At 39.4% G+C, this 21,992-nt stretch overlaps 3 protein-coding genes across 3 annotated transcripts in view; 2 read left to right on the top strand and 1 right to left on the bottom strand.

The window, feature by feature from the left end:
• The first annotated feature begins 7,085 nt into the window (after nucleotides 1-7,085).
• The window catches only part of LOC106392451 (probable glutamyl endopeptidase, chloroplastic), a 57,049-nt gene continuing 42,142 nt past the window's right edge, over nucleotides 7,086-21,992 (top strand). The window contains exons 1-2 of the mRNA XM_048754654.1: nucleotides 7,086-7,102; nucleotides 7,176-7,236. Coding sequence (XP_048610611.1) covers nucleotides 7,101-7,102; nucleotides 7,176-7,236 — 63 coding nt within the window. The 5' untranslated portion in view covers nucleotides 7,086-7,100. The remainder of the gene's footprint in view (nucleotides 7,103-7,175; nucleotides 7,237-21,992) is intronic.
• On the top strand, nucleotides 7,232-8,449 carry LOC125585493 (probable glutamyl endopeptidase, chloroplastic). Its single transcript, XM_048754655.1, has 4 exons — nucleotides 7,232-7,492; nucleotides 7,594-7,731; nucleotides 7,824-8,111; nucleotides 8,222-8,449. Exons 1-3 carry the CDS (start codon nucleotides 7,394-7,396, stop codon nucleotides 7,947-7,949), a joined length of 363 nt encoding a protein of 120 aa, XP_048610612.1. The 5' UTR covers nucleotides 7,232-7,393; the 3' UTR covers nucleotides 7,950-8,111; nucleotides 8,222-8,449.
• Nucleotides 10,094-14,472, bottom strand: LOC125575445. The gene is made up of 8 exons (XM_048754656.1): nucleotides 13,671-14,472; nucleotides 13,267-13,374; nucleotides 12,913-13,066; nucleotides 12,673-12,703; nucleotides 12,176-12,371; nucleotides 11,810-12,067; nucleotides 11,224-11,540; nucleotides 10,094-10,968 (listed from the first exon to the last, which is right to left on the bottom strand). The coding sequence occupies exons 1-7, from the start codon at nucleotides 13,989-13,991 to the stop codon at nucleotides 11,328-11,330; spliced, it is 1,281 nt and encodes a 426-aa protein (XP_048610613.1). The 5' UTR covers nucleotides 13,992-14,472; the 3' UTR covers nucleotides 10,094-10,968; nucleotides 11,224-11,327.

The following is a 21,992-nucleotide window of genomic DNA, read 5'->3' on the forward strand; positions in this document are numbered from 1 at the left end:
GATCATAGGCTTCAGTATATAGAGCATTTACCGAAAATTCAATATTTTCGTAGGGGGGTTAACCCATAGATTTTGAGAAAAATTCAAAAATATGAAAATACTGTTTTAATGCATAGTTGCATCCTTCACCAACATATGATGAAGTTCAAAGAGGTTTGAAACTTTTGTTGTCTCCCTTTCTCTAGCAAATAACGATTTTATAGTGGTTAGTCCACCAATTTAGGGACTGTTATGAAGTTTTACTAAATTAATTGAAAAAAAAATAAAACGATGCCCATGTACCATGAATGAGAGTTTAATATACATTAATACAAATGTAGAATGTGTTTAGAAATTTTAAAACAACACTAAAGATCATAGGCTTCAGTATATAGAGCATTTACCGAAAATTCAATATTTCCGTAGGGAACCCATAGATTTTGAGAAAAAATCAAAATTATGAAAATACTGTTTTAATGCATAGTTGCATCCTTCACCAACATATGATGAAGTTCAAAGAGGTTTGGAACTTTTGTTGTCTCCCTTTCTCTAGCAAATAACGATTTTATAGTGGTTAGTCCACCAATTTAGGGACTGTTATGAAGTTTTACTTAATTAATTGACAAAAATTAAAACGATGCCCATGTACCATGAATGAGAGTTTAATATACATTAATACAAATTTAGAATGTGTTTAGAAATTTTAAAACAACACTAAAGATCATAGGCTTCAGTATATAGAGCATTTACCGAAAATTCAATATTTTCGTAGGGGTTAACCCATAGATTTTGAGAAAAATCAAAAATATGAAAATAATGTTTTAATGCATAGTTGCATCCTTCACCAACATATGATGAAGTTCAAAGAGGTTTGGAAATTTTGTTGTGTCCGTTTCTCTAGCAAATAACGATTTTATAGTGGTTAGTCCACCAATTTAGGGACTGTTATGAAGTTTACTAAATTAATTGACAAAAAAATAAAACGATGCCCATGTACCATGAATGAGAGTTTAATATACATTAATACAAATGTAGAATGTGTTTAGAAATTTTAAAACAACACTAAAGATCATAGGCTTCAGTATATAGAGCATTTACCGAAAATTCAATATTTTCGTAGGGGTTAACCCATAGATTTTGAGAAAAATTAAAAATATGAAAATACTGTTTTAATGCATAGTTGCATCCTTCACCAACATATGATGAAGTTCAAAGAGGTTTGAAACTTTTTTTGTCTCCGTTTCTCTAGCAAATAACGATTTTATAGTGGTTAGTCAACCAATTTAGGGAGTATTATGAAGTTTTACTAAATTAATTGACAAAAAATTAAAACGATGCCCATGTACCATGAAAGAGAGTTTAATATACATTAATACAAAAATACAATGTGTTTAGAAAATTTAAAACAACACTAAAGATCATAGGCTTCAGTATATAGAGCATTTACCGAAAATTCAATATTTTCGTAGGGTTATTAACCCATAGATTTTGAGAAAAATTCAAAAATATGAAAATATTGTTTTAATGCATAGTTGCATCCTTCACCAACATATGATGAAGTTCAAAGAGGTTTCGAACTTTTGTTGTCTCCTTTCTCTAGCAAATAACGATTTTATAGTGGTTAGTCCACCAATTTAGGGACTTTTATGAAGTTTACTAAATTAATTGACAAAAAAATAAAACGATTCCCATGTACCACGAATGAGAGTTTAATATACATTAATACAAATGTAGAATGTGTTTAGAAATTTTAAAACAACACTAAAGATCATAGGCTTCAGTATATAGAGCATTTACCGAAAATTCAATATTTTCGTAGGGGTTAACCCATAGATTTTGAGAAAAATTCAAAAATATGAAAATAATGTTTTAATGCATAGTTGCATCCTTCACCAACATATGATGAAGTTCAAAGAGGTTTGGAAATTTTGTTGTCTCCGTTTCTCTAGCAAATAACGATTTTATAGTGGTTAGTCTACCAATTTAGGGACTGTTATGAAGTTTACTAAATTAATTGACAAAAAAATAAAACGATGCCCATGTACCATGAAAGAGAGTTTAATATACATTAATAAAATGTAGAATGTGTTTAGAAATTTTAAAACAACACTAAAGATCATAGGCTTCAGTATATAGAACATTTACCGAAAATTCAATATTTTCGTAGGGGTTAACCCATAGATTTTGAGAAAAATTCAAAAATATGAAAATACTGTTTTAATGCATAGTTGCATCCTTCACCAACATATGATGAAGTTCAAAGAGGTTTGGAACTTTTTTTGTCTCCGTTTCTCTAGCAAATAACGATTTTATAGTGGTTAGTCCACCAATTTAGGGAGTGTTATGAAGTTTTACTAAATTAATTGACAAAAAATAAAAACGATGCCCATGTACCATGGAAGAGAGTTTAATATACATTAATACAAATTTAGAATGTGTTTAGAAATTTTAAAACAACACTAAAGATCATAGGCTTCAGTATATAGAGCATTTACCGAAAATTCAATATTTTCGTAGGGTTAACCCATAGATTTTGAAAAAATTCAAAAATATGAAAATACTGTTTTAATGCATAGTTGCATCCTTCACCAACATATGATGAAGTTCAAAGAGGTTTGGAACTTTTGTTGTCTCCCTTTCTCTAGCAAATAACGATTTTATAGTGGTTAGTCCACCAATTTAGGGACTGTTATGAAGTTTTACTAAATTAATTGACAAAAAATTAAAACGATGCCCATGTACCATGAATGAGAGTTTAATATACATTAATACAAATGTAGAATGTGTTTAGAAATTTTAAAACAACACTAAAGATCATAGGCTTCAGTATATAGAGCATTTACCGAAAATTCAATATTTTGTAGGGGTTAACCCATAGATTTTGAAAAAAATTCAAAAATATGAAAATACTGTTTTAATGCATATTTGCATCCTTCACCAACATATGATGAAGTTCAAAGAGGTTTGGAACTTTTGTTGTCTCCGTTTCTCTAGCAAATAACGATTTTATAGTGGTTAGTCCACCAATTTAGGGAGTGTTATGAAGATTTACTAAATTAATTGACAAAAAATTAAAAGATGCCCATGTACCATGAAAGAGAGTTTAATATACATTAATACAAATTTAGAATGTGTTTAGAAATTTTAAAACAACACTAAAGATCATAGGCTTCAGTATATAGAGCATTTACCGAAAATTCAATATTTTCGTAAGGTTAACCCATAGATTTTGAAAATTTTTTAAAAGTATGAAAATACTGTTTTAATGCATAGTTGCATCCTTCACCAACATATGATGAAGTTAAAAGAGGTTTGGAACTTTTGTTGTCTCCCTTTCTCTAGCAAATAACGATTTTATAGTGGTTAGTCCACCAATTTAGGGACTGTTATGAAGTTTTACTAAATTAATTGACAAAAAATTAAAACGATGCCCATGTACAATGAATGAGAGTTTAATATACATTAATACAAATGTAGAATGGGTTTAGAAATTTTAAAACAACACTAAAGATCATAGGTTTCAGTATATAGAGCATTTACCGAAAATTCAATATTTTTGTAGGGAGTTAACCCATAGATTTTGAAAAAAATTCAAAAATATGAAAATACTGTTTTAATGCATATTTGCATCCTTCACCAACATATGATGAAGTTCGAAGAGTTTTGGAACTTTTGTTGTCTCCGTTTCTCTAGCAAATAACGATTTTATAGTGGTTAGTCCACCAATTTAGGGAGTGTTATGAAGATTTACTAAATTAATTGACAAAAAATTAAAAAGATGCCCATGTACCATGGAAGAGAGTTTAATATACATTAATACAAATTTAGAATGTGTTTATAAATTTTAAAACAACATTAAAGATCATAGGCTTCAATATATAAAACATTTACCGAAAATTCAATATTTCCGTAGGGGTGTTAACCCATAGATTTTTGAGAAAAATTCAAAAATATGAAAATACTGTTTTAATGCATATTTGCATCCTTCACCAACATATGATGGAGTTCAAAGAGGTTTGGAACTTTTGTTGTCTCCGTTTCTCTAGCAAATAACGATTTTATAGTGGTTAGTCCACCAATTTAGGGAGTATTATGAAGTTTCACTAAATTAATTGACAAAAAATTAAAGTATGCCCATGTATAATGAATGAGAGTTTAATATACATTAATAAAGATGAAGAATGAGTTTAGAAATTTTAAAACAACACTAAAGATCATAGGCTTCAGTATATAGAGCATTTACCGAAAATTCAATATTTTCGTAAGGGTAACCCATAGATATTGAGAAAATTTCAAAAATATGAAAATACTGTTTTAATGCATATTTGCATCCTTCACCAACATACGATGAAGTTCAAATAGGTTTGGAATTTTTGTTGTGTCTGTTTCTCTAGCAAATACTGATTTTATAGTGAGTAGTCCACCAATTTAGGGACTGTTATGAAGTTTTACAAAAGTAATTGACAAAAATTTAAAACGATGTCCATGTACCATGAAAGAGAGTTTAATATACATTAATACAAATTTAGAATGTGTTTAGAAATTTTAAAACAACACTAAAGATCATAGGCTTCAATATATAAAACATTTACCGAAAATTCAATATTTTCGTAGGGGGGTTAACCCATAGATTTTGAGAAAAATTCAAAAATATGAAAATAATGTTTTAATGCATAGTTGCATCATTCAACAACATATGATGAAAGTCAAAGAGGTTTGGAATTTTGTTGTGTCCGTTTCTCTAGCAAACAACGATTTTATAGTGGTTAGTCCCCAAATTTAGGGAATGTTATGAAGTTTTAGTAAATTAATTGACAAAAAATTAAAACGATGCCCATGTAACATGAATGAGAGTTTGATATACATTAATACAAAATTAGAATGTGTTTAAAAAATTTAAAACAACACTAAAGATCATAGGCTTCAGTATATAGAGCATTTACACCATAGATTTTTGAGAAAAATTCAAAAATATGAAAATAATGTTTTAATGTATAGTTACATCATTCACCAAATGAAGTTGAATGAGGTTTGGAACTTTTGTTGTCTCCCTTTCTCTAGCAAATAACGATTTTATAGTGGTTAGTCCACAAATTTAAGGACTGTTATGAAGTTTTAGTAAATTAATTGACAAAAAAATAAAACGATGTCTATGTACAATTAATGAGAGTTTGATATACATTAATACAAATGTAGAATGTGTTTATAAATTTTAAAACAACACTAAAGATCATAGGCTTCAGTATATAGAGCATTTACCGAAAATTCAATATTTTCGTAAGGGTTTAACCCATAGATATTGAGAAAAATTCAAAAATATGAAAATACTGTTTTAATGCATAGTTGCATCATTCACCAACATACGATGAAGTTCAAATAGGTTTGGAATTTTTGTTGTGTCTGTTTTTCTAGCAAATACTGATTTTATAATGAGTAGTCCACCAACTTAGCAACCGACAACAATGTACAGTTCAAGTTCGGCACAAACAGAACATGTTCCAATATAATCTTATCGGAAAGTCTCAATACTCCAGACTGAGTAGCCTGCATTTGGCTCCCATCAGCGAAGTGTACTGGACATCCCACCAACTTACGCAGGTTTGTGAGCAATCGTACATCTCCCGTCATGTGGTGAGATGCACCAGTGTCAAGAATTACTTCCCCGGTTTGAACCTTACCATTCAACTTATCTGGGATCGGAGATGGTCGTTGTTGTTCGAGGAGCACTGTAAGAGACGCCCACTGTTCGTTAGTCAGGGTTGGAGCACTTGAACTCGTGGAGGTGGAGGCCTGCACTGCGTTGGACCTGGCCTGACTCCGACCACGTCCTCTCCCTCTCCAGCGTCCTCCGCGTTCTCCCCCTTGATTCCTCTCCGTCCACCACTCCGGGAAGCCAATGATTTGCCAACAATCTTTCTTCTCGTGTCCGGTTCTACCGCAATGTGAGTATGCCATACTGTTGCCTCTACCTCGAGCCACAGCTGCTACCGCGTCTTTCGTAGCAGCGTTCTCCATTTGTGTTGTGTCGCTTCTTGCCACGAAGCCAACTGCGTCTTGTCTTGTCTCTACTCGCGACGACAAGAGGCACCTTTCTTCTCTAACAACCCTCTGGTACACAGAGTTCAGATCCGGCAACGGCTCCATGCTGATGATGTTTGTACACACGTTTCCGAATCTAGCATCATCCAACCCCATAAGAAACATGTGCACCTTCTCTTCCTCGTAGTCCTGCGTAATCTTCTCCGCAGTTCCACACGTACACGAGGGAAGGGGCTTGTAGTTCAAGAGCTCCTCCCACTTCAAGGACAAGCGTCTGAAATAGTCCATGATGCTTGCACCATCTTGCGTGCACGCCGCGAGCTCTAATTTGAGCTGATGAACTCTCACAGCATTCCCAACCGAAAAACGTCTCTTGATGTCATTCCACATCTTGCACGCGTCGGGGTGAAAGTAACAGTTGAACGTACAGCAGGAGAGATCGACACTCGGATCCATCCCACGATCATCGAGTTGACTGTCTTCCATGACTCAGTTTCCGCCGGCTTCTCCTTCTCATCCGGCATTAGAAACGTACCGTTGATAAACCTTGTTTTGTGCTTCGCTCGAAGTGCGTTTTCTCACTCCGACGCCCACTCAGCGTAATTCTCTCCATTCAACGAGACTGGAGAGATCGACACTCCTGGGTTATCTGACGGATGTAAATAATGCGAGATCACACCCTCACCACTGCTACCGGCGACCGCTGATATTTCTTGTTTTGCCATCAAACTCTGTTTCGATTTTCTCTCTTAGAAACTTAAACTCAAGCTCTTAGAGACGCTCTATATGTACGATACTTTACAAGAATATTCTCAACACAATATCTTCTAAGGTCCTTATCACAATCGTGAGAGCTTATCTATAACCACTTCAACCTTATCACTTCATCACTTCGAGAACCTTTACCAAACCGAACCGGACATTACTTAACCATTCTCTACAAAATTAAACAATAAATCAACCTTAAGACAATAATAATAGTTGGTTGCAGAGTTTACAAGACATACGAAACTCAGAAAGTGCAGTGATCCTTTAAGACCTGCCTCAGCGAGATCAAACGCTCCGCTGTGCTTATAGATCAAATGTAGATTTTAAATCTGAGATGTGCTTGAGTTTGACAGATTCTAATGTTAACAACTGAAACACACCATGTGTAGGTATGTAGAGAAATTGGTTGCAAGTGCCGAGGCTGCTGTAGATGAAGTCGTCAGGCGTGGAGTAAGCATCATCACTTGATCCAGATTTCATCATCCTACGATTGTATCATTGTCCTCAAAAGTGTTGAAGCTATACAAGTATTTTCTTGGTCCTCTCATTTTTCAAGGTGGCTCATCCAAGCAAAACCGCTGTTGGTGGACACTCTTATGGAGCGTTTATGACTGCAAATCTCCTTGCTCATGCTCCTCATCTTTTCTCCTGCGGAATAGCTCGATTTGGCGCTTACAACAGAACACTAACGCCATTTGGTTTCCAGGTGCCAGCATAACCCTTTTTTTTCTCGTCTCATTCTCTGTTTTAGATAGATATTGACCTATCTTTTTGGTTAACCTTGTAACTATGCCTGAAAAATTTCAGAACGAGGACCGGACACTGTGGGAAGCTACTAACGTCTATGTCGAGATGAGCCCATTCATGTCTGCCGATAAAATCAAGAAGCCAATCTTGCTCATCCATGGTGAAGAAGACAATAACCCAGGAACTCTAACAATGCAGGTTATAATTTACTTCAATAGAAATCCACACCAATTTTTTTCTGCATTGGTTCTCTCTTAACTATATTCATTTCATATACTTTGTTATAACAGTCGGACAGATTCTTCAACGCACTGAAAGGCCATGGCGCTCTTTGCCGCCTTGTTATATATTCTTCCTCACGAGAGCCATGGGTACTCAGCACGGGAAAGCATTATGCACGTTCTTTGGGAAACTGATCGCTGGCTTCAAAAATACTGTGTTCCAAACACATCAGATGCAGACTCAAGTCCAGACCAGTCCAAAGAAAGATCAGATTCTGCAGACAGAGTAGGGACTGCCACAGGAGGTGGTAATCCCGAGTTTGAAGATCACTCCAAGCTTAGGAGATCACTTCTCTGGTAAAATAAAAATGTCTCACTGTTCACAAACAGAAGATAAAACCATAAGAGTTCTCACGTTTGATTAGCTTATTCAAGTTTGTTGAATTTTCTTGTTATGCTTTTTTCAGAGTCTCTGTGCCCGGTATGCTTTGGTTTCCAAAGGCAGATACAGCATTCTAATGCACTTGCGGAAACAGTGGAACACATCAGTGGCAAATGCAACCCACAACTTTTTTTATATTTGTTTCGTAAAACATTCTGATTCATATAACAAAGGCCTACGAAAGTGTGTTGAAACACACTCTGTTGAGTGACTTAATGTTTCTATGAATAAAGTTTCAACAATATTTAACCTTCTTTTAATGTTTCAAAGATCACATACAAAAAAAAAAGGTGAGAATGTCTGAGGAATCAACATGGCATTTGTCTCTGTTTATGATCAAAACCTCTATGGCAAGAATTCCAATCGGTCAAGCATGAATTACAATTCCAAATTGTTTACAATCACATATTACGATATAGTTCATGCAACATATAGTTTGGAAGTGACTTCTCCATGCAAGATTTCATATATGCTGAACTTGTTGTGTATGTGTCTCTGAAATTAAGCAGCATATCCCGCATTTGGTAGGTAATAACTGGGACGATACAAACTTACACTTGTGGCAAATGCTCCAACACAATCAAAAGCGGCTAACTTACGTAATACTAACCACTTCACTCTCTTGCTTTTTGGTCTTTAGGGTTTTCGCTCAAAACAGGCAAATCTGTTTTTTTTAATTTAAATATTTCCAATCTAGGTGGACCGGATTCAAATATTTATGAGTTTTGCGGGGTTTGAGCCAAACCAACCTAGTTGGCATCCCTACAAATAAATCCTTGAAATATTATCTTAGCAAGAAGCAATTATTATATAAAGATACTCCAAGTAAACTCAGTTGAAATTAAACAATAAATCAAGCTTAAGACAACAATAATAATAGTTGGTTGCAGAGTTTACAAGACAGACGAAACTCAGAAAGTGCAGTGATCCTTTAAGACCTGCCTCGCGAGATCAAACGCTCCGCTGTGCTTATAGATCAAATGTAGATTGTGAGCAGCCTCTTTGCGTAGGTCACAGCTAACAGGTTTACGCTCTTCCGCAACGTTTGGGAGTTTGGGCATCGGATACTCTTTCTCGTAGATCGCTAAAACCTTGTCGTAGTAAGAAGCCGCATGAGTCACAAGACCTACGTGGTGATACGCCCGAGCAACGTTATACAACGCCTCTTGACTGTTGCTGCAGATTCTTATATTGTTGTATAGAAACGCAAAGCCTTTCAAGTAACTAAAATAACCGCCAGGCATATATTGTAACCAACGATAAGGTTGAAACACAAAAGTCTTGTGGAAGGTAAAACTGTGTGCACATAGATAGATACCTCAGATTCACTACACATATCTTCGCTATGAGCTTCAATAGCAGACCGTTCTCTGATTCTTTTTGTTTCATTTAGTGTTGCCCTGATTTTGCGCCTCTCTTTGGGTCCGCCTCTCAACCTGGCTCAACCTATGATGCACCGGGACGGATACGGGGACAGAAACGGGGACGGAAGCGGGGACGGGAAACGAGAAAATTTAAAAATTATGGATACGGGTACGGCAAATATATACTAGTAAAAAATATAAAATATTTATAAAAAAAATAAATTTATATAGTGAATCTAACATAATTAGATATAATTTACTATTATATGTCTATTTTGCCAACTAAAATTAGAAGCATGATAACACTGACAGTTAAAAAACAATTGCACAAGCATTAAGTCCCGTGAAAACTAGTCTTACTCATAGCTATGTTCTCTAACAGTTCCCAAGCCGTATCAGTGCTGTCCCCGTGAAGTACCCGTCCCCCAAACGTTTCCGGTACCGGTACGGCACCTAAATAGACGTCCCCGTGCTACATAGGGCTCAACATGTTTCCGAACAAAGATTACTAATAATGTGCAGACAGAAACGGCAAGCAAGGCTTAAAGACTATGCTGGATATAGTTTTTTTTTTTTTTAATACTCACTCGGAAGCATGAGTATCTCTAGGACTATTTCTTTGAAGCTCCGATCGTTTTCTTTTTCCCTTGACCTAAACGTTTTCGTGAGGCCGAATGCAAGAACAGTGTAAGACGCCAGCAAACAAAAATATTTCTATCAAACTACTTTCTGCTAATGCTGAATGAAAGAACCCTAACGAAATACTGGATGTTCAGATGGTTCAAAAGTACGTTTTTCTTCAAGAAGCAGTAACTATTTTATGTTGTCAATTTCGTTAGTATGTTTATTATATGAAACTTGGATACAGAGCTATTACCGTTCGCCGCAAAACCCACTTAAGAACCAACTGCAATGCTGTATTGGCAAATTCCTCAAGCATCCCTTCCGAATGATAGATCTGACAAAGATGCATCCTGATCTTTCTTTTCTTCCACCATGCCTTCTGTTTAGACGTGTCAAGATCTACGCTTAGAGAAAAGAACCATCGTAAGCAATCTTATGACAACATAGTTGGATGCGTATCGCATAAATAACATTTTGGAAGAAAAAAAAAAACAGGGTGTGAATTCGACACTGGAAAGATAACACAAACCATTGTACAAAGTTTGACATCAAATCTGTCAAAAGTGATATTTAATAAGATACTAAATCATTGTACAAAGTTTGCTAAACTATTCACTCGCTTGTAGACAATACAGCCAGAGCAGATAATGATTTTTTTCTTTGCTGACCTGGATTTTCCGGAGGAGAAAGCGCACTGATATAGCTTCATCTCGTTTGCCATCTTCCAGGAGAAGTGAAGCCAGAGTTATGCGAGCATCAATTGGATCACTGAGTTCATTCAAAGCTGAGGAAATTTTCAGTTAGCAACAAATAGAAGAAAAAAAAATTAACGAGAAACTGAAATACAATAATAAGATTTTTAATTTGCAACACACGGAAAATCATAAAAGATTTGAGTTTGGAGACCTTCACAAAACATTCCATGTAATTAACTATGAACAGAACATAGTGAAAGAGGGGACTATACATATATGCATTTAAAAGATATTTCATTCCAGAAAATACATATGCACAACAACTAAATAAATTAAGAAAGTACCTCTGTAATAGAAAACGATGGCCTGTTCTCGTTTTTCCAACGACATATAACAGCGAGCAGCTTTCACAAGCAAATAGCCATTCTACAAGGAAAACCACAACTAGTTACCAAAGTGACGAAGCAAAAGTTGTAAGAGAAGAAACAATCGAGTACAACTGCCTAATACTCTTACTTACATTCAAAGTGTCATTGATTGCTAGCAAATAGTATTTGAGAGCAGAATGAAAATTCTCGATGTTTGTTAGCTCATCAGCCAAATCGATGATGAGCTTTGGATGTTCAGATACAGCCTCCCGTGGCAGAATATTTAAAACAATCTGCAGATACGGCAAGCAACATCATTCACAAGAGAAGATACATCAACTTTTTGAAAAGAGAAAACAACGCAAAGTAATAAGAAGACCAACGGAAAACAATTGTAGTATTATACTTAACGAGGCCACATTCTCTTTTAATAGATTTATATGAAATCTAATTTGTTCCAGAATCTTGTTATCCATCTATTAAATAATTAGAAGAGGGTATAGCTTTAAAGCAATCATTGGGATAAAAAAATTAGCAGGTTTATAATGTAAGATACACAAACCTCTGCTTGCTCCATTTCTTCAAGGCGAACATGGCAGATGGCTTGTCTGATTTTTAAGCTGGAAGGCAGTTCCTTTCCTAGATTGTAAATTTGGCGCACATCATGAATATACTTAAGAGCTCTATCATACGCATTAATTTGCATCAAAACATCAGCCAGTAGATCCAAGATATCGGGCCCCACTTCAGATGGATGAGATTTTATATGATCCTCTAACATGTTTGCTGCTCGTTCACCCTTGCCGGATTTTAGAAAATACTGAGAAACCCAAGAAGAAAAAGAATAGGTTGGCATAACCATTTGTCTTTTTCTGGGTAGAGAAACTAAATCACACAGATTAAATTTCAACTCATTCAGCATCTATACCTCTGTCCCCCTCTTGAGTGGCTCAATTATATCAGGATGCCGACGAAATATTTTCTCATAGGTTTCAGCAGCTTCTTTATATTTCCCAGCACTTAGGCAGAGGTCTGCATATTCATATTTCAGATCAATGTCCTCAGGATCTGCTTGTACTGCTTTGGACACATAATCGCTTGCTAACACCATGTTCCCTTGTTCCCTGAAATCAATTAATTTTTCTTAGCTTTTCACAGCCAAATCAAATTTTAAACAGAAAATTAAACAGATTCCCTTCCTGCTTCCCGGGTTTTCGTTCTACTCTTTTTTTTTCATATGAACATTAAATTCTTGCTACTTGATTACTAGCAAGCTCTACAATCTCTGATAAGGTCTTACTGTAAACAACTAGATAGCCATAATTGACAAGCATATTGTAGTAACATAGTTTTTTTTTCCGTGTTTGGCATTTCTACTGTACAAGATGAAGACTTGGCATTGATTCATGAACAAGGAGAACTTACTTGGCCCTGTCGTAAAGCAACTTCCAAACATGTGATTTTTTTTTTTTTTTTTTTTTTTTTTTTTTTTTTTGATTAACCAGGTGTTGACCTTGCGGCCCCCCACCTAGGCCCGGCGCCAGCCTTTGCCTGTACCTTTTTACGGGCCCTGGGCACGCCTCCCCCTCCCCGCGAGTCGAACAGCCGACCTCCCCTCCCGGAGGTAGTACCACTGGACTACGAAGTCCTGGGTAAAACAAACATGTGATTTTGGACCTTTTATATATGCAGCAGCCTTCAATGCGTCAGTAGACAATGCCTCGGTCTTACCAAGGTTGTCAGGTACAAGTGCTAGGTAATAATAAGCTTGACCGAAGGCTGGTGCTTCGTTAATAATGTCAAATAAAATAGGAAAAGCCTGGAGGAAAGTAAAACAGCATTGATCAGGATCGATCCATAAATATAACACACACACTCTATTTAGGAAAAAGCAGCAGTAAATGTAATAGTCAAAACGATATATAGTGGTAGATGAAAATCAGTTTGCTTATTCAGGAAATTATGAAATGTGTTCCTGAAGAAAAAGGCACGATAAAATAAACATTTCATCTGGATTACCTCACTGTCTTTATTATCTGCGTGAAGAAAAATAGCCTCAGTCATCCTCTTCTGAATCTCAGGTGAAATTTGTTTCTTTGACCCCTGTCGTCTACCCCTTTTTTTATTCTGCACAAGTATATACACTGTGATTTTTTTTTTTAAAGTAAGCATGCAGAGTTGCCAGGTTAATATGAATAGGACTGTCTAATCATATAATTTCGTGGAGTGTAGCACACGAGAATGAACAAGCGAAGCAGGAGGGATTCCAGTGAGGTTCAAGAACAAACATGCAGTTCAAGTACTTTTAATGCTAAATAATAGACAAAAGTCAAAGTTCTTGCTGCATTAGACGGACTGAAGACACAATGTAATACAAGTTAACTCGTGAAATATAAGAAAGAAGCTGTCCTATGAAAACGCACCATCCTTCTCCTTCGTCGGCGGCCAGTAAAGACGAGTTCCTTAGCATCATACTTGCCTCTCTTCTCTGAACCATCACGTTGAGAATCAAAAAGTGCTTTGCGTTTCTTCTCAGCCAGAGCTTCATATTCAAGGCGTTCGAATGTGGTCGGAATTACACTTACAGCTTCATCAGACTCATCTCCCTCGTCGTCGTCGTCGTCCTCATCATCATCATAGTTATCATCACTACCATCTACTTCCATATTGCTTGGACCCCCTTCTGATACAGACAACGAGTTTTCCTCATCTTCTCCCACCAGACCCTTTCCCTTATCTTCCATAAGGATAAACAAACCAAAAACAAGTCTCTTTTGGATTTTACTTCTCTCAAGCGAGAGGAGTTGAGACGGGGTTGCGTAGCTTCACTATGTTAAGAGGAAGGGGGAAGGTATTCTCGAACGGAATAGTCGATTACACAGAAACGTCTTCAAATCTTCAGACCAAATTCTCACAACACTGGATTCTATGATCAGAAACTCAAACCCTAGCGCTTCCTCTGAGATGCTCAACTCAACTTCTGGTTCAGCCTTGATGCAGCGTATCATACATATTTGGTGGGCTTTTAACGTATATTGGACTTTACTCGTTTTTCCAGTAAATAATTGTTTAGATTTGATTCTTATAGATAAATATAAATCTGTGTAAATTAGGAAGAAGAGATACGCTACCGTTCTCTTTCGTTTAGTATAAATAGGACATTCTAGGTTTTTGTATAAACAACCTTGTTATTGAATTATATTTGCAATTGCAATCAGAGCTTTATAGCACTTAGAGGAGTACTCTAAGCAAATAACGATTTTATAGCAAATAACGATTTTATAGTGTTTTTTTTTTTGAAACACATATTTCGATTGATAAAGAAATTAGTTGGGAGCAGTTAAGACATCACCAACAACCAAAGGTTCAGGAGCTTTCAAAGCATCCTTTGCCAAGCAGTCCGCTAACATATTTTTCTCTCTAGGAATCCAAGAGAAAACAACAAACTCAAACACAGAAGCATATGAGAGAATATCAGAAACCAAACTATAGAGTTCAGTTGTGGATGATTCAGGCTTTACTGCCTTGATAAGCAGAGCAGAGTCAGACTCGAAAGCGACCTTCTTCAGCCCCAAGCTTGCGCAGGTACGGACAGCTTCCCGTAGGGCTAATCCTTCCGCCGATAAGGACGAGACAACGCATTTGGTAGTCTTCATGAAAGAGCGATTTCCGGTTGTCGAGAGGATGATCCATCCCAAGCCCGCTTTGTTTGAAACAGAGGCCCATGCTGCATCTGAGCGAATTACCACCGTGTCCCGAGGGTTCAGCGCAGGAAGAATTGGGCGTTTCAGGCCAACAGTACTTTCCTTCTTCACTTCAGTACTCCATTCTCGTGCTAGGACAATAGCCGTTGTCAAGGTGTCCTCCGGCGAAGCAGAGTGGCCCTCGAAGACAAATTTGTTCCGAGCTTTCCAAAGAGACCATAAGATCCAAGGAACCAGTGTGCTCGAAGTGATACCTGCAGGGGGAAGACATTTAAGGGCGCAGAGGCCATCCCAGCTGTTCATTAAATCTATTATTCCACTAACATCCATATCAGTCATGAGAGGAGCTAAACTCCAGACTCGTTGCGCGAAGGGACATTGGAATAGGAGATGAATAATAGATTCCGAGCAGCCGCATCGTTTACAAGCGGGGTCAGCAGGAACGTGTCTGTCTAAGAGCCTTTCTCCCACCGGGATAGCTCCCTTGAGAAGCCTCCATGAGAAAAGTTTAATCTTTGGGGCACAAGTCAGATTCCAGACACTTCTTTTCCACTGAAAACCGAGGTTGTTTTGTGCTATTTCTCCGTTTTCCTCTTGATTGACCGCCATATAATACCCCGATTTTGTAGAGTAAGTTCCCGACCTTGTTCCTAGCCACACTTGCTTATCTGGAGCCCCCGTCAGGCTTGGATTGATGCTTAGTATTTTCTCCTCGTAGGCTGGAAGTAAGAGCTTGATTTTAGGTACATCCCATTCTCCCGTCCCAGCGTTTATGAGGTCCGCGACAGTAAGATCTTGGTGTGCTTCATTTGGCGGTCCCATTGGTCTCTGTTGACAAGTAAGGCTCAGCCAGGGGTCGTTCCATATGCTGATGGAGTCTCCATTGCCCACAATCCATCCTAGGTTCTTAAGTAAGAGGTCTCTGCCCTTGAGGATTCCCCGCCACCCATGCGACATAGTTGAAGTTTCCTCGGCTTGTAGGATGTTGGAGTCTTGACAGTACTTTCCAAAAAGTACTCTTCCTAGGAGACAGTTGGGGTTTTGGAGAAGCCTCCACCCAATCTTTGCTAGCAGTGCAATGTTGAAGTTCTGGAACTCTCGCATCCCTAGTCCGCCAATAGCTTTCGGTTTTGCTATACTGTCCCAAGCCACCCAAGCCATCTTTCTCTCATTTTCATTTTGATCCCACCAGTAGCGTGTAACTGCAGACTGGAGGCGTTTACACAGCGAGACAGGCATTAAGAAGGTGATTACGCGTTTAAGCACACACCAATTAACCTAATGTGCCAACAATACCACAATCGAATGGTATGTCATTGTAGCATTTTAGGATCGAATCCACAGAGAACTATAGACTTATAACACCAAGAATACACAAACCTTCCTAATCTAAGCAAACAAGAAGATAGATGATTTGTAACAAACTAATATCCTAGAAATATAAACAAGGTGATCTCAAATCCAATCAAGAAATAAGTGCAAGAATTCAATCAAATACTAAGGAGAATCCATGGGTATTGGGAATTGACTTCAAGTAACTAAGATCCAATCTAGGTAACAAGCTTTCAATCAGAGTAATCTCTTAAGTCTAAACACAATTTTAGACAAGTCCTATGTCTAGGTAAATGTCCATTTGCTTAGAAATCATTAAACATCAAATGTCTTTGGCTTAATTCAATCAAACAATCTTTAAGTTCAAGTTTAATAACTATCTAGCAATTTTAACATCAAGTGTCCTTGGCTAATCTCACTAGAGCTTAGTTGAGATGATTCAAACACTTCATCTAATCATGTCTGATGAGAAGTGTTTAGAAATCAGGTTTAGAGTGATCAAGACTAAACAAGCATTAAAAATACTCAACAAGCAAGTTTATACAAGGATCTAATACAATAACACCATAGATCTTCACTAAATTACTCTAATCTCCCTAACCCATGAATCCAAGGAGTGTCTACTCTCTAAACTCCATGAGAAAGCTCAAACCCATGATGGATTCAAGCCTCATCATGTTTATGAGAAAGAGAAACAAGATATAATATGAAGAACTTCCTTAGATTATGATATAAAGATTCAAGCTTTTTTACAAAGGGAGGCAAGTTCTTGAGAGAAAAATCAGATTTTTCCTCAGATTAGGTCTTAAAGGTGTTTATAGATGTCTAAAAACGAGCTGGGTTAACCCAACAAACCTGGGTTAACCCACAAAAACATAGATATTTTTCTCCGTAGTGACCAGAAAAGGTCGCTACCAGAGGTCACTACGGTCTGTAGCGACTTTTCATGCCCGCTACGTGTGGCCGCTAGGATACTTAGACGATTTTTTCGCATTCTTGAACTCATAGCGACCTCATGAAGTCGCTATGGCTGGCCGCTGTAGAAGGCGCTTGAAGTCCTGAACGCATAGCGACCTCATGATACCGCTACGTGTGGCCGCTAGGATACTTAGACGCCTCAGCTCTATCTTCTGTAGCGACCATCTTTTGCCGCTACGCCTGGCCGCTAGGAGCCTTCAACGACTCATCTTCATTCTTTGGACTCAAAATCCCTCCAATGGTCCTCTAACTCATCCATGGTGCTCTCCAACACCTGATATGTACAAATGCAATGATATGCAACCTAAATGTGTCTAAATGATGCTCTAAATGACCAAACCATGCAAGAATAAGAAGTTAAAAACATGTAAATTCACAAGATATCAGAAGGATGACATGGGATAAGAGGGGATCGCAGATAGAACGCTCTGAAGCATTACGAGTTTCCCTGCAGCAGATAGGAATTTGTTTTTCCAGCCTCTCGACTTCTGCTTTATCCTGTCCACCACAGATGAAAAGAGATCCCTCTTCCGGCGTCCGAAAAACTCGGGGAGTCCTAAGTACTTTCCAACTCCACCTTCTTTCTCCATTTGCAGTTCGCTTCTGATCATTGTCTTTAGCGAGGCAGGGGCCTTACTAGAAAATGTGATAGCCGATTTTTCCTTGTTTATCGACTGGCCCGAAGCTTTCTCATACTTGTCTAGTATAGACTTGAGAGCTACACAATTCTCCTTGTTAGCTTGGAGGAAGAACATTGTATCGTCCGCAAAGAAGAGGTGAGTTAGTCTAGGACTTCCTCTAGCCACTCGCAAGCCTTGGAGTGACCCTTCTTCTTGGGCTCTGTTACATAATCCCGAGATGACCTCGCTACACATGATAAATATATAGGGAGAAAGAGGGTCGCCTTGACGGAGACCTCTACTCGGTACTACCTTCCCTCTAGGCAAGCCGTTAATGAGGAAGGAGTATGTAACAGATGTGATACACTGCATTATGCATCTAATCAAATCGCTGTGGAAGCCCAACCGCTCGAGCACCAGCGAAACAAATTCCCATTCGAGCCGGTCATATGCCTTGCTCATGTCCGTCTTAACCGCCATAGCACACCTCTGCTCCGCTTTGGACGTTTTGAGATAGTGGAGGACTTCATGAGTAACTAGGACATTGTCTCCAATGGCTCTTCCCGGGACAAAAGCAGATTGATTCTCGGATATCAGCTTCTCCATCAGGGGCTGTAGTCTTCTTGTGAGGATTTTGGAGTATATCTTGTAGTACACGTTACACAGCGCGATAGGTCGATAATCCGAGACCTTTTGCGGTTGGGAGATCTTTGGGATGAGCCGTATGTGAGTGTCGTTTATTCGCTCCGGCAGAGACTCCCCCATGAAGAAAGCCTGAATCTCCCTGATAATATCCGGGCTAATCTGCTCCCAATGGGTGTGGAAGAAACCCGCTGAGAAACCATCTGGCCCCGGGGCTTTTTCCGCATGAATGGAGAAAGCTGCATCCCTGATCTCTCTTGCCGTCGGGATAGCAGTGAGGGCCTGGTTGTCCTCTTCAGAGACAATCGGATGGAGAGCTTGTTTCACTGTCTCTTCTCTGTCACCAGGCTGAGAAGCAAACAAATTCTGGAAATAGTCCCCGATGGCCGAGACAATCTCTTCCTCCTTATATACCATATGACCGTCTTCTCGTTCAATCACCGAGAAGTTATTGGCTCTTTTACGCGACTTTGTGATAGCATGGAAGTAGCCTGTATTACGATCCCCCAGTTTCAGCCATAGCAAGCGACTCCGCTGCCGCCAGTACTCCTCTTCTGCCAAATAAGCCGCATTGAGAGTCTCGGATATGTTCTGTATCAGAACGGTGCTGTTGTCCGGACTGGATAGGGCCACATTCAGTTCCTGCTTCTTCTCTTGTATGACTCGTTGACTATTACGTTGCTGAGTTTTGTTCCAGGCCGAAATGGCACTCCGCGTCGAACTGAGCTTATCACTGACCGACGTATTGGACGTCGCACGCCAAGAGTCAGCTATAACTCGCTTTGCTTCTTCATTTTTGCACAGCCTGCGGTCATAACGGAACATCCCACGTCTTCTGCGGTTCCCTCTATCAAAGAAAGAGATTAGAGGCATGTGATCGGAGCTTTCGAAGCCAAGGTACTCGCACCTAGCCGTCGGGAAACATTCTGCCCATTGCGTGTTAGCCATCGCTCTATCCAATCTACATCGAACTAGGTGGTCACCTCTCTTTCCCCTCCAAGAAAGGAAGTCTCCCGAGTGTTGGAGATCAAACAGATCACCTTCAGAGAAGAAAGTGCGGAGGTCGGAATAGGAGCCCTCAGGTCTTACCACGCCCCCATCCTTTTCTTCGTCGCAGATTATATCATTGAAGTCCCCGGTTATAAACCAGGGCTCGTCATGGCCTGAGGCTTTCTCTAGAAGTCGATCCCATAAGAGATTCCTCTCATTTCGAATCGTACTTCCATGAACAAATGAGGAGTAAAAAGATTTTCCTTCATAAGAAACGATTGTGTCAATTACATTTGTGGTAGCTTCAAGCACCTGAAGGTTTAGTTCACGTTTCCAAAACAGTCCTAAGCCTCCTGCCCCATGTCCTGTTGGGGAGACCAAGTGGTGGCAGTCAAATTGCACTCGTAGATGTTCCAGCTTCTTTAGCACAACATCATCGGGATTTTTGGATTCCATGATGAAGATAATATCAGGATCATACTTCTTAGATATATCTCCTAGGCGTCGAACTGTCCGGGGATTCCCTAACCCCTGACAGTTCCAGCTTAAAATCGCTAAGGAGCGGGGTTGGATGGAATCCAAAAATCCATCCGACGCCTCATAGACTTTGGTATCAAGTTGACCAGTGGTACATTCTCCGATGCTGAAGCTGCTGGGTCCTTGTCCCTTCCGGCTCTAGAATTGTCACCCGTCCTGGCTCTGTTTGTCTTGCTAGCTTTTGCGGTCTGACCAGTCTTTTGTATTGTACTCCTTCGAACAGGGGACGGCTTTGATTTCAGGACTTTCCGCTTGCTAGTTGCTGTCCCTGTAGGTAGGGTGGCATTATCTACGCACTTGTTTTTCCCAGGGGGGCGTCCTGGTTTCCTTTTCCCCGCTATAGGAGCGCTAGGGGCTCCTCCCTCAGTGCCTGTGCCCAGACAAGGGCCCAGCCTTAGAGTCATTGGTAATCTTCCAATGTTTCCAGCATTAAGCGTTTCAACTGTAGCCTCAGGAGTGTGCTCTATGGGCGGAGTTGCGGTGCCTAGTCGGAGAGTAGCAGGGAGTCTTTCCCGGGCCGTGGAGTTAGGGTGTGTTGAGAGTATCCCTGAGATATCAGTGTGATAGTGAGGATCAGGTCCGAGACGTTGGGTAGCCGGAATTCTCTCGGGTGAATCCTCGGGCGGAGGTACATTTTTGCCAGCAGAGCTTGCATTCTGAGATGCACGTACCATCATCAGGGCATTTTCCTCCATCTGTCCTTGTTCCTCTGCTTGCCTTACTCGTTCCAGTCTTGCTTCTCTCTCAGTTGGGTCTGCACATTTCGTATATTGCAGCAGAACATCTCTCACCTCTTCCCTTGCTACATTTAGAGTTTTCTGTGGAACCGGTGGTCGAACTAGTTCTCGGGGAGACCCCCTCTCTGGTTCCACATGGAGATTCTTGGAAGCACTAGAGCCAGTGTCCTTTGTCTCAGGTACTGGCTTCTGGACCTCTCTGTAATAGCTTCTCCCCGGAGGGGGGGGGGGGGGGTGGGGGTGAGTAGTAGGTTCCAGAGGGGTGCGTGAGTATCTTTCATAACCACCTTGTGAGCGTTCTCTTTCATGATAGGAACGACGGTGGGAGCTTCTCTCCTGCCACGAGCTTGTCTGAGTTTTATATGGTCTATGTGCTGCAGCTCTATTGTCTTTTGTTGGTCTCCTGTCGGAATCTTTTCGATGAGTTGATGCAGAAGATTGGATCGGAGCGTTGTAGTTGTGATTCCTTTCTCTGATCTTACTATCATTATGGCCTGTGGCAGAGAAGAGGAAAGGCGCGTTGTCTTTCTGTTCACGTACAGAGCCAGATTCCTGGCCAGAGTGATGTTTTGAGTTGCCTTTAACGCCCTCTTGGGAGGCCATAAGCGCTTTTGATTCCGCTCTGGCCACCAAACATTCTTTCAGTTCATGGTCCAGTCGGAGGCATCTCGTACAGTGCTTGTCTAGGCGCTCATACACCAGAGTTGTGGTGACCTCATCTCCGTTTGGGAATTCTACAACAGACTTTTTTATCAGAGGAAGTAGACCATTGACATGTACCCGCATCCTCGCTGTGAGTGATGAGATTTCAGCTTTCTCGTAGAGGCCAATATCCTGGCCAATGCATTTGAGAGTAGGTTCGGTCCACAGATTAACCGGGAGCCCCTGCACTTTTATCCAAAAAGGTATTAAGGAGGGGAACGTAGGAGAGACAGTAGGTTCCCATCGCTGTAGAATGACTAGCCATCGTGCATAGTGATAGGGTCGTTGGTCGAGAACCGATAACAGGTCTGATTCTCGCTCAAATTGGAATTGAAATAACCCATTTCCTAGATCAGAACCCACTGGTTTGAACTCTGTTTTCCAGTGTTCTGTGAAGAAAGGAATTAGTGACCAGACTTTTTGTGTTGTCTTGTTTGTTACTCTACCGATGAGAGTCAAGGAGTGCTTGCGCAGCAGCTCGGAGTTATCTGGTAGAGGGGCTT

This window comes from Brassica napus, chromosome C4 (genome assembly GCF_020379485.1).
Source record: "Brassica napus cultivar Da-Ae chromosome C4, Da-Ae, whole genome shotgun sequence".
Classification (NCBI taxonomy): Eukaryota; Viridiplantae; Streptophyta; class Magnoliopsida; order Brassicales; family Brassicaceae; genus Brassica; species Brassica napus.